The sequence below is a fragment of the Panulirus ornatus genome, chromosome 47 (genome assembly GCF_036320965.1).
Source record: "Panulirus ornatus isolate Po-2019 chromosome 47, ASM3632096v1, whole genome shotgun sequence".
Taxonomy (NCBI): domain Eukaryota; kingdom Metazoa; phylum Arthropoda; class Malacostraca; order Decapoda; family Palinuridae; genus Panulirus; species Panulirus ornatus.
Genome location: NC_092270.1, coordinates 4796437 through 4812784, shown reverse-complemented (window position 1 = coordinate 4812784; position 16348 = coordinate 4796437). Strand labels below are relative to the sequence as shown.

Genomic DNA, 16348 nt, shown 5'->3' with positions numbered 1-16348 from the left:
ATATCGTCCTGTCTCCATCTATAGTGGTGGGTGGGGAGGAGCGAGCCTTGTGCTATATCGTCCTGTCTCCATCTATAGTGGTGGGTGGGGAGGAGCGAGCCTTGTGCTATATCGTCCTGTCTCCATCTATAGTGGTGGGTGGGGAGGAGCGAGCCTTCTGCTGTATCATCCTGTCTCCATCTATAGTGTGTGGGTGGAGGAGGAGCCTTCTGCTGTACTGTCCTGTCTCCATCTATAGTGGTGGGTGGGGGAGGAGCGAGCCTTGTGCTATATCGTCCTGTCTCCATCTATAGTGGTGGGTGGGGAGGAGCGAGCCTTGTGCTATATCGTCCTGTCTCCATCTATAGTGGTGGGTGGGGAGGAGCGAGCCTTGTGCTATATCGTCCTGTCTCCATCTATGGTGGTGGGTGGGGGACGTGCCAGCCTTCTGCTCTACCATCCTGTCTCCATCTATGTAGATTGGGACGTTGAATGATTAGTTACGTGCTATCACTGTCTTCCATCAGATAACCTCATCATAGACCATCATGTCTCCCTCCGTCTCGCCCTCCTATGCAATGCCATGTACTCCCTCTGTGTTATCTGGCTTTCCCTCGTACCTCGGCACAGACGACCAACACTAAGAAAAAGACAGAGAGATAAGGACTTCCATGGATGGCCCTCCCTGTCTCAAGCAGCCTGTCCCTTTTATCCGTACGTCCGTCCCGGCCACTGTCTCGAGAACCGTGTACCACGAACGCAATCCGAGGCACACGTGTTCCTGCATTAATATACTGGCTCACCCTGTGTACGGAGGGCTGGTGCTAATTAGCTGCGTGTGCTGTGCTTCTTCGTCTGTCGGAGATGGAGAATTCCTGGGCGTTAGCTAACCAGGGCGCTCATTAACCTGAGCATGAGCTAACTAGGGCATTAATTAACCAAGGCATTAGCTAACCAGGGCAATAATTCACCTGAGCATTAGCTAACCAGGGCATTAATTAAGCTGAGCATTAGCTAACCAGGGAATTCATTAACTAGGGCATTAGCTAACCAGGGCATTCATTAACCAGGGCATTAGCAAACCAGGGCGTTAATTAACCAGGTCATTAGCTGATTAGAAAGGTGAAGGCTTGTTACTTAACCTAGAGGTATACCATTATCTTGTTACATGGAGTTAAGGGTTTTATGTTAGAGAGTATACTTGTACTTCTAGGTAAGGGGGCAGAGGGTCATGTGTAAGTTCATTTTGTATGTGTGGCGAAGGTCACATCTTTATCAAAGCCTAAAGGCATAAGTCGAGGGAAAAAAAAAAGGAGTAGCTTTACTTGACGAAGAGCAAGCTCATGGCACATACGGCATCATCAGCATAACGTAGTGTGATTACATGGCTACACTGACATGGCTTGGATCCCCTACAGTATACAGTGTCTCTTAAGCTAGTGTTGTACAGGGACATTGTATCGCTCTTACAAACCAGTTGTCTGCAGTGATATGAGCGAGTACAAGGTCAATTGACGAATTAAATGTATATTGGTGGTAGCTTAAATTGGCTTGGGAGAGAGAGAGAGAGAGAGAGAGAGAGAGAGAGAGAGAGAGAGAGAGAGAGAGAGAGAGAGAATCTGTGGTATAAATACAGTGACTTGTTGACAGGAGGGACCCAATCCTCTTCCTAATGGGAGTGGATCTTGTAAGCCTCTGAGCTACGCGCGCTTGGGAACGTGTTCGAGATTCTCCTCCCATCTTCCCTGAAGTCGTCTCTCCCCGGCAAAGAGTCTTTACCTTATTCTTTTCTCTGTTTACAAGACTTTATGGTTTATTGTTTGAAGAAACTGAATGGTTCTGTCCTTGATTTTGCTGTTGATAGAGACGTATTACCTTTTGTTCTATAGTTTAAGGCATAGTTTGACCTTTTCGCCTTCTTGTATATGTTTAACACCCACACACACACACACACACACACACACACACACATACGAGAAATAGAGATGAAACACCTGAAATATTTCGAAATATTACACTCTAGATCGCTCAGACATAAACTGTACATCTTTTGACATCCAGTTCAAAGCAGGTCAGATATACCCGCTCTGCTGTGAACTCAACTTTGATCTTGACCTTTGACCTTGATCTTGAGCTTGAAGTGTTTGTTAATACGTACGTCATCTGACAGCCCCTCCTGTCTCTTCTTCTCCCCTCTCCCGTTTTCATTATCTACCTGTCTGTAAAGCATTCTCTCTCTCTCTCTCTCTCTCTCTCTCTCTCTCTCTCTCTCTCTCTCTCTCTCTCTCTCTCTCTCTCTCTCTCTCTCTCTCTCTCATAGGACCTATGAAAGGCTAGATAATGATGATGGTGATGATGGACACATGTTATGTAAGCTGCCAAAATGCTTTTAATGTGGTGCCCCTCGCCACCCCCCCCCCTCCCCTGGTGCTTGTAAGTCGTGTGTGTGTGTGTGTGTTTTGTTTACACCCAATCCCCACATATGTAATAAGGCGATTTAATTACCTTAGGTCGCCTCTGATGGGTTTAACATGAGCGTCTCTCTCTCTCTCTCTCTCTCTCTCTCTCTCTCTCTCTCTCTCTCTCTCTCTCTCTCTCTCTCATATATGTCTCATTATTCATACATGACTCTCGGCGGTCGGTCTTACGTGCGCGTCTTGGAATACGTCATCACACTCTTAAAAGGACATGGACGTAGTTACCATTCTTCCCCCAGCCCACACCAGAGGGCCAGAAATGTGTGAAAATACGAAAAAAAACATTGACTGGCACCTTTTTGTTCAGTAGTTGCCAAGTCGGCCATTTCTCTCTCTATTTTTTTTTTTCTTCGTCCAGGTGCCAGGCGTGAGTGATGCCGCTCCAGGCTGATGTGACACAGGTGGTTTACTTACGACGGGTACGACCCTTGAGCACGACGGGTACGACCCTTGAGCACGACGGGTACGACCCTTGAGCACGACGGGTACGACCCTTGAGCACGACGGGTACGACCCTTGAGCACGACGGGTACGACCCTTGAGCACGACGGGTACGACCCTTGAGCACGACGGGTACGACCCTTGAGCACGACGGGTACGACCCTTGAGCACGACGGGTACGACCCTTGAGCACGACGGGTACGACCCTTGAGCACGACGGGTACGACCCTTGAGCACGACGGGTACGACCCTTGAGCACGACGGGTACGACCCTTGAGCACGACGGGTACGACCCTTGAGCACGACGGGTACGACCCTTGAGCACGACGGGTACGACCCTTGAGCACGACGGGTACGACCCTTGAGCACGACGGGTACGACCCTTGAGCACGACGGGTACGACCCTTGAGCACGACGGGTACGACCCTTGAGCACGACGGGTACGACCCTTGAGCACGACGGGTACGACCCTTGAGCACGACGGGTACGACCCTTGAGCACGACGGGTACGACCCTTGAGCACGACGGGTACGACCCTTGAGCACGACGGGTACGACCCTTGAGCACGACGGGTACGACCCTTGAGCACGACGGGTACGACCCTTGAGCACGACGGGTACGACCCTTGAGCACGACGGGTACGACCCTTGAGCACGACGGGTACGACCCTTGAGCACGACGGGTACGACCCTTGAGCACGACGGGTACGACCCTTGAGCACGACGGGTACGACCCTTGAGCACGACGGGTACGACCCTTGAGCACGACGGGTACGACCCTTGAGCACGACGGGTACGACCCTTGAGCACGACGGGTACGACCCTTGAGCACGACGGGTACGACCCTTGAGCACGACGGGTACGACCCTTGAGCACGACGGGTACGACCCTTGAGCACGACGGGTACGACCCTTGAGCACGACGGGTACGACCCTTGAGCACGACGGGTACGACCCTTGAGCACGACGGGTACGACCCTTGAGCACGACGGGTACGACCCTTGAGCACGACGGGTACGACCCTTGAGCACGACGGGTACGACCCTTGAGCACGACGGGTACGACCCTTGAGCACGACGGGTACGACCCTTGAGCACGACGGGTACGACCCTTGAGCACGACGGGTACGACCCTTGAGCACGACGGGTACGACCCTTGAGCACGACGGGTACGACCCTTGAGCACGACGGGTACGACCCTTGAGCACGACGGGTACGACCCTTGAGCACGACGGGTACGACCCTTGAGCACGACGGGTACGACCCTTGAGCACGACGGGTACGACCCTTGAGCACGACGGGTACGACCCTTGAGCACGACGGGTACGACCCTTGAGCACGACGGGTACGACCCTTGAGCACGACGGGTACGACCCTTGAGCACGACGGGTACGACCCTTGAGCACGACGGGTACGACCCTTGAGCACGACGGGTACGACCCTTGAGCACGACGGGTACGACCCTTGAGCACGACGGGTACGACCCTTGAGCACGACGGGTACGACCCTTGAGCACGACGGGTACGACCCTTGAGCACGACGGGTACGACCCTTGAGCACGACGGGTACGACCCTTGAGCACGACGGGTACGACCCTTGAGCACGACGGGTACGACCCTTGAGCACGACGGGTACGACCCTTGAGCACGACGGGTACGACCCTTGAGCACGACGGGTACGACCCTTGAGCACGACGGGTACGACCCTTGAGCACGACGGGTACGACCCTTGAGCACGACGGGTACGACCCTTGAGCACGACGGGTACGACCCTTGAGCACGACGGGTACGACCCTTGAGCACGACGGGTACGACCCTTGAGCACGACGGGTACGACCCTTGAGCACGACGGGTACGACCCTTGAGCACGACGGGTACGACCCTTGAGCACGACGGGTACGACCCTTGAGCACGACGGGTACGACCCTTGAGCACGACGGGTACGACCCTTGAGCACGACGGGTACGACCCTTGAGCACGACGGGTACGACCCTTGAGCACGACGGGTACGACCCTTGAGCACGACGGGTACGACCCTTGAGCACGACGGGTACGACCCTTGAGCACGACGGGTACGACCCTTGAGCACGACGGGTACGACCCTTGAGCACGACGGGTACGACCCTTGAGCACGACGGGTACGACCCTTGAGCACGACGGGTACGACCCTTGAGCACGACGGGTACGACCCTTGAGCACGACGGGTACGACCCTTGAGCACGACGGGTACGACCCTTGAGCACGACGGGTACGACCCTTGAGCACGACGGGTACGACCCTTGAGCACGACGGGTACGACCCTTGAGCACGACGGGTACGACCCTTGAGCACGACGGGTACGACCCTTGAGCACGACGGGTACGACCCTTGAGCACGACGGGTACGACCCTTGAGCACGACGGGTACGACCCTTGAGCACGACGGGTACGACCCTTGAGCACGACGGGTACGACCCTTGAGCACGACGGGTACGACCCTTGAGCACGACGGGTACGACCCTTGAGCACGACGGGTACGACCCTTGAGCACGACGGGTACGACCCTTGAGCACGACGGGTACGACCCTTGAGCACGACGGGTACGACCCTTGAGCACGACGGGTACGACCCTTGAGCACGACGGGTACGACCCTTGAGCACGACGGGTACGACCCTTGAGCACGACGGGTACGACCCTTGAGCACGACGGGTACGACCCTTGAGCACGACGGGTACGACCCTTGAGCACGACGGGTACGACCCTTGAGCACGACGGGTACGACCCTTGAGCACGACGGGTACGACCCTTGAGCACGACGGGTACGACCCTTGAGCACGACGGGTACGACCCTTGAGCACGACGGGTACGACCCTTGAGCACGACGGGTACGACCCTTGAGCACGACGGGTACGACCCTTGAGCACGACGGGTACGACCCTTGAGCACGACGGGTACGACCCTTGAGCACGACGGGTACGACCCTTGAGCACGACGGGTACGACCCTTGAGCACGACGGGTACGACCCTTGAGCACGACGGGTACGACCCTTGAGCACGACGGGTACGACCCTTGAGCACGACGGGTACGACCCTTGAGCACGACGGGTACGACCCTTGAGCACGACGGGTACGACCCTTGAGCACGACGGGTACGACCCTTGAGCACGACGGGTACGACCCTTGAGCACGACGGGTACGACCCTTGAGCACGACGGGTACGACCCTTGAGCACGACGGGTACGACCCTTGAGCACGACGGGTACGACCCTTGAGCACGACGGGTACGACCCTTGAGCACGACGGGTACGACCCTTGAGCACGACGGGTACGACCCTTGAGCACGACGGGTACGACCCTTGAGCACGACGGGTACGACCCTTGAGCACGACGGGTACGACCCTTGAGCACGACGGGTACGACCCTTGAGCACGACGGGTACGACCCTTGAGCACGACGGGTACGACCCTTGAGCACGACGGGTACGACCCTTGAGCACGACGGGTACGACCCTTGAGCACGACGGGTACGACCCTTGAGCACGACGGGTACGACCCTTGAGCACGACGGGTACGACCCTTGAGCACGACGGGTACGACCCTTGAGCACGACGGGTACGACCCTTGAGCACGACGGGTACGACCCTTGAGCACGACGGGTACGACCCTTGAGCACGACGGGTACGACCCTTGAGCACGACGGGTACGACCCTTGAGCACGACGGGTACGACCCTTGAGCACGACGGGTACGACCCTTGAGCACGACGGGTACGACCCTTGAGCACGACGGGTACGACCCTTGAGCACGACGGGTACGACCCTTGAGCACGACGGGTACGACCCTTGAGCACGACGGGTACGACCCTTGAGCACGACGGGTACGACCCTTGAGCACGACGGGTACGACCCTTGAGCACGACGGGTACGACCCTTGAGCACGACGGGTACGACCCTTGAGCACGACGGGTACGACCCTTGAGCACGACGGGTACGACCCTTGAGCACGACGGGTACGACCCTTGAGCACGACGGGTACGACCCTTGAGCACGACGGGTACGACCCTTGAGCACGACGGGTACGACCCTTGAGCACGACGGGTACGACCCTTGAGCACGACGGGTACGACCCTTGAGCACGACGGGTACGACCCTTGAGCACGACGGGTACGACCCTTGAGCACGACGGGTACGACCCTTGAGCACGACGGGTACGACCCTTGAGCACGACGGGTACGACCCTTGAGCACGACGGGTACGACCCTTGAGCACGACGGGTACGACCCTTGAGCACGACGGGTACGACCCTTGAGCACGACGGGTACGACCCTTGAGCACGACGGGTACGACCCTTGAGCACGACGGGTACGACCCTTGAGCACGACGGGTACGACCCTTGAGCACGACGGGTACGACCCTTGAGCACGACGGGTACGACCCTTGAGCACGACGGGTACGACCCTTGAGCACGACGGGTACGACCCTTGAGCACGACGGGTACGACCCTTGAGCACGACGGGTACGACCCTTGAGCACGACGGGTACGACCCTTGAGCACGACGGGTACGACCCTTGAGCACGACGGGTACGACCCTTGAGCACGACGGGTACGACCCTTGAGCACGACGGGTACGACCCTTGAGCACGACGGGTACGACCCTTGAGCACGACGGGTACGACCCTTGAGCACGACGGGTACGACCCTTGAGCACGACGGGTACGACCCTTGAGCACGACGGGTACGACCCTTGAGCACGACGGGTACGACCCTTGAGCACGACGGGTACGACCCTTGAGCACGACGGGTACGACCCTTGAGCACGACGGGTACGACCCTTGAGCACGACGGGTACGACCCTTGAGCACGACGGGTACGACCCTTGAGCACGACGGGTACGACCCTTGAGCACGACGGGTACGACCCTTGAGCACGACGGGTACGACCCTTGAGCACGACGGGTACGACCCTTGAGCACGACGGGTACGACCCTTGAGCACGACGGGTACGACCCTTGAGCACGACGGGTACGACCCTTGAGCACGACGGGTACGACCCTTGAGCACGACGGGTACGACCCTTGAGCACGACGGGTACGACCCTTGAGCACGACGGGTACGACCCTTGAGCACGACGGGTACGACCCTTGAGCACGACGGGTACGACCCTTGAGCACGACGGGTACGACCCTTGAGCACGACGGGTACGACCCTTGAGCACGACGGGTACGACCCTTGAGCACGACGGGTACGACCCTTGAGCACGACGATACGACTCTTGAGCACGACGTGTAGGACCCTTGAGCACGACGGGTACGACCCTTGAGCACGACGGGTACGACCCTTGAGCACTAACGATATGACTATTGGATACATAGCATTACCTTTGACCTAATCCCTGAAACCGGGCCATTATACACCATCGTGCTCACGGGTCGTACCATCGTGCTCAAGGGTCGTACCGTCGTGCTCAAGGATCGTACCGTCGTGCTCAAGGGTCGTACCGTCGTGCTCAAGGGTCGTACCGTCGTGCTCAAGGATCGTACCGTCGTGCTCAAGGATCGTACCGTCGTGCTCAAGGATCGTACCGTCGTGCTCAAGGATCGTACCGTCTTGCTCAAGAGTCGTACCGTCGTGCTCAAGGGTCGTACCGTCTTGCTCAAGAGTCGTACCGTCGTGCTCAAGGGTCGTACCGTCGTGCTCAAGGGTCGTACCGTCGTGCTCAAGGATCGTACCGTCGTGCTCAAGGGTCGTACCGTCGTGCTCAAGGATCGTACCGTCGTGCTCAAGGATCGTACCGTCGTGCTCAAGGATCGTACCGTCGTGCTCAAGGATCGTACCGTCGTGCTCAAGGATCGTACCGTCGTGCTCAAGGATCGTACCGTCGTGCTCAAGGATCGTACCGTCGTGCTCAAGGGTCGTACCGTCGTGCTCAAGGGTCGTACCCTCGTGCTCAAGGGTCGTACCGTCGTGCTCAAGGATCGTACCGTCGTGCTCAAGGATCGTACCGTCGTGCTCAAGGATCGTACCGTCGTGCTCAAGGGTCGTACCGTCGTGCTCAAGGGTCGTACCGTCGTGCTCAAGGGTCGTACCGTCGTGCTCAAGGGTCGTACCCTCGTGCTCAAGGGTCGTACCCTCGTGTTCAAGCACCAGACCATCATACTCAAAGGACATAAGACAGACAACACCATCTTAAAAGCCATTTGTAACTACCTCAGTTCGCCTTTATTCCATTTAAGAATAAAGCTCAAAATCCCTTTACAGGCGAGTAGGCCCCTTGCACACACTGTTGCTGTGAATCACCCATAGCAGCTCTGCCCTGGCAGCAGGCACCTTCTGCTGCACACATCTGCTGCAGCAGTACCGTGTGGAGGCCCAGTAGGAGGGGGTCGCGAGTCGTAAAGTTAAACCACCATCTGGTACCGCACACACACACACACACACACACACACACACACACACACACACACACAGAGCAAGGTCTCATAGCCATGATTTCGTCTCGGGACTTCGGGGTTTCAACTTTCTGCCGTGAGAGAAATATACTTTTTAAGATACAGTATCACTGAAATGCCACCTTTTTGCTCTGTGTGGGGGGGGGGCTTACAAGGTTTGATAATGATGTCAGTAAACCTCTGAGGGTTTAGAGGTTTACATCAGCAAAGATAGGCGAGCTTTCGAAAGATATTTAGGACCTCTTTGACGCCAATGATTTAAAGTATCGCCTGGCATCTCTTCAGTGTGGATGATATGTGAAACGCATCGGTTACGTTCATCTGAAAGACAAGGAGATGATGGTCAGAGAAATGAATGGCGAGTATATGGTTGAGCATATAGATATAACTCTACATAAAGTCTATGTCTTTGAATATTTGAGATACCTGGTCATGTCTAGCTTATATGAAAGAGAAGGAAGATATTTTTATATGATTATTTAGTGTCTTTTTTACGAATCTGGTCTCTGATATGTTGCTGGATTTGATGGGTGTGTGTCTGTAGGTGAAGACGAGAATTGACTCCACGCCATAGGTCAAACATGGTAATCACAGAAGATGGTTATAATTAATGTAGTTTTAGGAGGGTTTTTTTTTTATTAAACTTTTCCTTGAAAGGTTTTCTGAGTGTGTTGACCTGCCTGGTGTGTCAATATTGTCCTTCCAACAACAGTTTAGTGAGGAGGGAAAGTGGGACACGGATGCCTCTGGCGGCTTATAGTGGGTCTCTTTCAACATTTTTACCTGTTGGGTAGACTATACACCCGTGTTGGCTAGACCATACACCCATGTTGGCTAGACCATACACCCGTGTTGGCTAGACCATACACCCGTGTTGGCTAGACCATACACCCGTGTTGGCTTGACCATACACCCGTGTTGGCTTGACCATACACCCGTGTTGGCTAGACCATACACCCGTGTTGGCTAGACCATACACCCGTGTTGGCTAGACCATACACCCGTGTTGGCTAGACCAAACACCCGTGTTGGCTAGACCATGCACCCGTGTTGGCTTGACCATACACCCGTGTTGGCTAGACCATACACCCGTGTTGGCTAGACCATACACCCGTGTTGGCTAGACCATACACGCTTAGGATAACAAAGCTAGATCACTGAGGTGGGAGACCCATGCGTATTAAGTTGAGTTTCCTGACTTTTAATGATACAATAGTGTCCTTAAGGTACCCCATTCACGAGTGAGTGTGTGTGTGTGTGTCTGTGTGTGTGTCTGTGTGTGTGGAGGGCGAATATAATGCTACTCTTCTTCATCCTTCTAAACACCATATCTACTACCATCACAGTGCTATAGCTCCTTGTAGAATATACGTCATCCTCGCTTCCCTTAGTATCAATACCTCTCTTTACGTCACCCGTTTCTTACGAAATGATCCAATACGGTGTCCAAGACGCGCGTGTCTGATCGAATTCGTTCGTATGTTCAGCGGTGTCAGTGGAGTCTGGTAACATAAGGATAAAGCTGGTGCTACCATGATATACGGACGTAACTCCATTCTCGGGGTGTGGTAAATTGGTCTTATGACCTCTTTGTCGCAGTCTCTGTGATTTTTTTTTCTTTTTTTCTTTTTAAAGTCGGAGAAATGATCTACCTTAGCGATCTACCGTTGGAGTAGATACCGGTAGACGGACTACACACTCTCTCTCTCTCTCTCTCTCTCTCTCTCTCTCTCTCTCTCTCTCTCTCTCTCTCTCTCTCTCTCTCTCTGCTCGTTCAGAAGAGGTGAGGGGACGGAGGGAGGGAGGAAGCGTTTCTGTTCCTTCATCAACGCTAATGTTCTTTCCTATATCGCCACCTCGTTGTAAACAGCGGTTGGCCTATACCTTCCAGCACCTTGAGACTTGCAATTGCAGACGCCAGACAGCTCTTGCAAGCTAGAATTAGCCCCGTGTGGTGGTACAGGAGGCAGTGGCTTGTGTTGAACGCCCTCATCTGTCTTGGGCAATGGTCGACCCTTCTGTTGACCCAAACACCAGAGTTATGTTCTCGCCCTGTGTTTGGTAAGGGTTCTCGCCCTGTGTTTGGTTAGGGTTCTCTCCTTGTGTTTGGTAAGGGTTCTCGCCCTGTGTTTGGTAAGGGTTCTCTCCCTGTGTTTGGTAAGGGTTCTCGCCCTGTGTTTGGTAAGGGTTCTCGCCCTGTGTTTGGTAAGGGTTCTCTCCCTGTGTTTGGTAAGGGTTCTCGCCCTGTGTTTGGTTAGGGTTCCCACCCTGTGTTTGGTAAGGGTTCTCGCCCTGTGTTTGGTAAGGGTTCTCGCCCTGTGTTTGGTAAGGGTTCTCGCCCTGTGTTTGGTTAGGGTTCTCGCCCTGTGTTTGGTTAGGGTTCTCGCCCTGTGTTGGGCTGTTTGCTGAGGGAGTTTAGCTCCCTGGAGATGCTGAACATCTGGTTCGTTAAGGACGTGTATCTCCCTTGAGGAAATGACTATTTGGGATTGTTAAAGGGAATGAACATCTAGTTTGGTAAGTGAGTGTATCTCGAACAATGGGGTTCATTTTTTTTTTCAAAGTGAGTTCATCTCTTTTTTTTGGTATTGAACATTTGGTTTGTTCAAAAGAGGTCGTTCCATTCAAGGCACCGTGAACATTCAGTTCGATGGGGTAGTTATCCGCTCTTAGAGCAGAAATTGAACCTATGTGTTGGCCAGATAACGCCCTTTAAACCTCCCTTAACTCGCCACAGACAGTGTCTAGGTTAGGCGTCCACTGGCAATAGACGTTTTTTTGGGCGAAGTGTATAACTCGATCTGTTCCCCAGTGTGCTTCGCAGGTCTAAAAGATCGTCTTCACAGATTAGATAAAAGAAAGGGATTTTTTTTTCCCCCCCAAGTTAACTCCCTCGCCAGATTCAACCAGGATCTGGTTCGTTTGTTTGTTTTTAACTGTCTACGTGTGACGCAAGGATGTGTTAACCTTCCTGTCTTCTGTCACTTGTCCCCTGTCTATTCGTACGTACGTCATGGCACTGATTCTGTCCTTTCCTCCCACTGCGAAAGAGAGATGGAAATTCATCGTAAACAGTCATAATTGTTAGTCATTAATTATGTTTCTCTTTATCAATACCTCCATTTAAATATAACATCTTTATTGTATTTATTACATTGTTAATGACCCTTTTTATCTCCTTTCTCATTAATTCTCTTAATTTTTCTTCCTCATTATCATCTCATGTCTCTCGTTAATTTATTTATGACACTGTGGATGAATTTTTCAATCTCCCTTGTACTGTGGTTTTGGCTAATGTCAAGCTCTTCTTCTTCTTCTTCTTCTTCTTCTTCTTCTTCTTCTTCTTCTCCCTTTCGCTTATCTTTCGGTGTAATTAACTACTTTTATCTATTTTAAGGTGACCTCCCTAGCTGTTGTGTGTGTGTGTGTGTGTGTGTGTGTGTGTGTGTGTGTGGGGGGGGGGGGGGGTAGGATAGTCTCCCTCGCAGTTCTGTGAGCATAAAGTAACTCCTTGATGTAATCTCCCTCACTGATGTATGACACCAAGATAATCTCCCTCGCTGCTGTGTAATGCTGAAATAATCTCCCTTGATGATATGTAATCCTAAAATAATCTCCCTCGCTGTTATGTTATCCAGAAATAATCTCCCGCGCTTTAGTGTAATCCTAAGATAATCTCCCTCTTTATTCTGTAATCCTAAAATAATCTCCCTCTCTGTTATGTAATCCTAAAATAATCTCCCTCGCTGTTGTGTAATCCTAAAATAATCTCCCTCGCTGTTGTGTAATCCTAAAATAACCTCCCTCGTCTGACACTAAGGTAATCTCCCTCACTATCGTTATATGAAGATAATCTCCCTCGTATTATATGACCTTAGATATAACCTCCCTTAGTATTATATGATGCTGACATTCCCCTCCCTTACTGTAGCCTGACCCCAAAGATGACTTTCCTCTCTATTTCTGGTCCTAATTACTTTTTTCCTCTCTATTTCTGGTCCTAATCACTTTTTTCCACTATTTCTGGTCCTACTTACTTTTTCCTCTCTATTTCTGGTCCTAATTACTTTTTCCTCTCTATTTCTGGTCCTACTTACTTTTTTCTCTCTATATCTGGTCCTAATCACTTTTTTCCTCTCTATTTCTGGTCCTAATTACTTTTTTCCTCTCTATTTCTGGTCCTAATTACTTTTTCCTCTCTATTTCTGGTCCTAATTACTTTTTTCCTCTCTATTTCTGGTCCTAATTACTTTTTCCACTATTTCTGGTCCTAATTTTTTTTTCCTCTCTATTTCTGGTCCAAATTACCTTTTTCCTCTCTATTTCTGGTCCTAATTACTTTTTCCTCTCTATTTCTGGTCCTAATTACTTTTTTCCTCTCTATTTCTGGTCCTAATTACTTTTTTCCTCTCTATTTCTGGTCCTAATTACTTTTTCCTCTCTATTTCTGGCCCTAATTACTTTTTCCTCTCTATTTCTGGTCCTAATTACTTTTTTCCTCTCTATTTCTGGTCCTAATTACTTTTTTCCTCTCTATTTCTGGTCCTAATTACTTTTTTCCTCTCTATTTCTGGTCCTAATTACTTTTTTCCTCTCTATTTCTGGTCCTAATTACTTTTTCCCCTCTATTTCTGGTCCTAATCACTTTTTTCCTCTCTATTTCTGGTCCTAATTACTTTTTTCCTCTCTATTTCTGGTCCTAATTACTTTTTCCTCTATTTTTGGTCCTAATTACTTTTTTCCCCTCTATTTTTGGTCCTAATCACTTTTTTCCTCTCTATTTCTGGTCCTAATTACTTTTTTCCTCTCTATTTCTGGTCCTAATTACTTTTTCCTCTATTTCTCGTCCTAATTACTTTTTTCCTCTCTATTTCTGGTCCTAATTACTTTTTTCCTCTCTATTTCTGGTCCAAATCACTTGTTGTTTTCCCTCTCTTTTATGTAATTAACTAAAGGCACGTTGCTTGCAGGCGTGGGCAGCAGTCGGGAAAATGGTCACCAGGGCGGATCTATGCGGCGGTCGTTCTCCAAGTCGGCCACGGACCTACTCCATCGTCCCGGGTCGGCATCCGGGGACAGGTAAGCCGGATCTGAGAACGCTGTTCCTTTAGCTAATTCATTTCTTGTTTACTTTTTATATTACGATATGTATTTCTTTTAAAACTCACCTAATTAATTGTTTGTGTTTTTTGGTGATTATTTTATTGTTAGACGATTTATCTAATATATATATATATATATATATATATATATATATATATATATATATATATATATATATATGTGTGTATATGTGTGTGTGTGTGTGTATATGCTTTCTGCAGTGAGATGAGAATCGCTTTTTTGTGGATGTTGTGCTTGTGTGAAAAAACGTCTTCAGGATATGTGTATTTTTTTTTTCATATTTTCTAGATATTTCTATGCTAAGAATGCTTCATCATTGGCATGTTTTTCGCTTGATGTGTATTTTAAATGCTTGATTTTAACGTTTAAAGGAAAGTTTTGTGTTGGCATCTGTGATTTAAAACTATTACTTCAAAGTCTTCGATTGGATGTGTTCTTCAATTTAACGTAAATATTTTGGTTTGATGTGAGTTAATGTGTAGGGACGCGATAAGAAAAGTGGCTATATCTCTTTCTTTCCTTACATGGCTAAGCTTTTGGACAATTTTTTTTTTTAAAAAACATTCTCGCGTTTTTGTTTTTGTTTTTTTTTGTTAACTGAACAACGACCTGATTCCTTCCAAAACGCAAAATGTTTTTTTTTTCTTTTTTTTCACGTCTTCAAAGAATTTTAGATTTCTTTTTTCCCCGTTCTTCTTTTCTTAATTATTCATATGTTTGTCTCGCTCTCTTTTAATGATTCATGAATATGATCAAAACTTCGATGAGGTCGCTTGTGTCCGTGAGGAGGGAGGGGTGGGGGTGAGGGGGGGGAGAGGTGAAGAGAAGTTCAACCCCCCCCCCCTCCCTCCCTCCCCTCGACGTAGAGAAATGAAGAAAAAACTAAGATTTTTTTTTTCTTTTTTTTGGGGGGTGGGGGTGGGGGGGCGGTAGGTAGGTGGGAAGAGAGAGAGAGAGAGAGAGAGAGAGAGAGAGAGAGAGAGAGAGAGAGAGAGAGATGAACATGAATGTTGAATGTGAACTGATGTGATGAGATGTTGATGTGTTCCTGGTCGGTCACCGACTGACCTACTCTCTCTCTCTCTCTCTCTCTCTCTCTCTCTCTCTCTCTCTCTCTCTCTCTCTCTCTCTCTCTCTCTCCCACCATTTTAGAGGACGTATTTCCCGGTCTCCCGCGTCTGTCTTGCGACCCAACCCAAGCGAGGGACATGGACGAAAAGGATCTTTAATTAAGCTGAAATGCTTTATTCCTCCACGTCCTTGTGTATCAAGATTTTTCCCTCAGCTCGATCAGGATTTTACCAGTCTTGAGGCGTGGTGTGTGTGTGTGTGTGTGTGTGTGTGTGTGTGTGTGTGTGTGTGTGTGTCTGTCTGTCTGTCTGTCTGTCTGTGTGAGGTGATGAAGGGCTAGGATTGTTCGTGTACTGGATGGTTTGTTAAGGGGGGGTTGTTGGTGGTTTGCTAGCTTGGATGGGTGGTTTGAGGGGAGGGTTTTATCTGGGGGCAGGTTGTGGGGGGGAGGGGGAAAGAAGAGATTATTAGCGTGGGGTTTGTGGTGGAGTAGGTGGATTGTGGGTGATGTGAATGGTGGAGCAGGAGCTCTATGGCTGATATAAAGAGGGAGGGTGGTAGGGTGGAGTGACGGGGTATAGAGTGGAGTACATTAGAAGGCCAGATAACAGAAGGAAGGGAGATTGGACTACACGAGGAAGGTAGAGATAACAGATGACCTTTATGGTCTGTGGTGAGGTTATCTGCCGGTGGTCAGTAATGATAACACCCAGAAAGGTGTGTCTTTAGCTCTATGTAGATGCAGACGAGAGAGTAAAGCGGAGGAGGAAGGAAAGGTGTGGAATAGCGGATGTGGAATAGAGGTGTGGAATAGGGGGTGGAATAGGGTGGTGGA

At 50.8% G+C, this 16348-nt stretch overlaps 1 protein-coding gene across 6 annotated transcripts in view; it reads left to right on the top strand.

Annotated features, from left to right (window-relative positions):
* Positions 1-16348, top strand: part of Mctp (multiple C2 domain and transmembrane region protein) — a 400360-nt gene that overhangs the window by 235197 nt on the left and 148815 nt on the right. For all 6 annotated transcript variants that reach the window (XM_071689524.1, XM_071689526.1, XM_071689522.1 and 3 more), the window contains one exon: positions 14289-14397. In XM_071689524.1, the coding sequence (XP_071545625.1) occupies positions 14289-14397 (109 nt within the window). The remainder of the gene's footprint in view (positions 1-14288; positions 14398-16348) is intronic.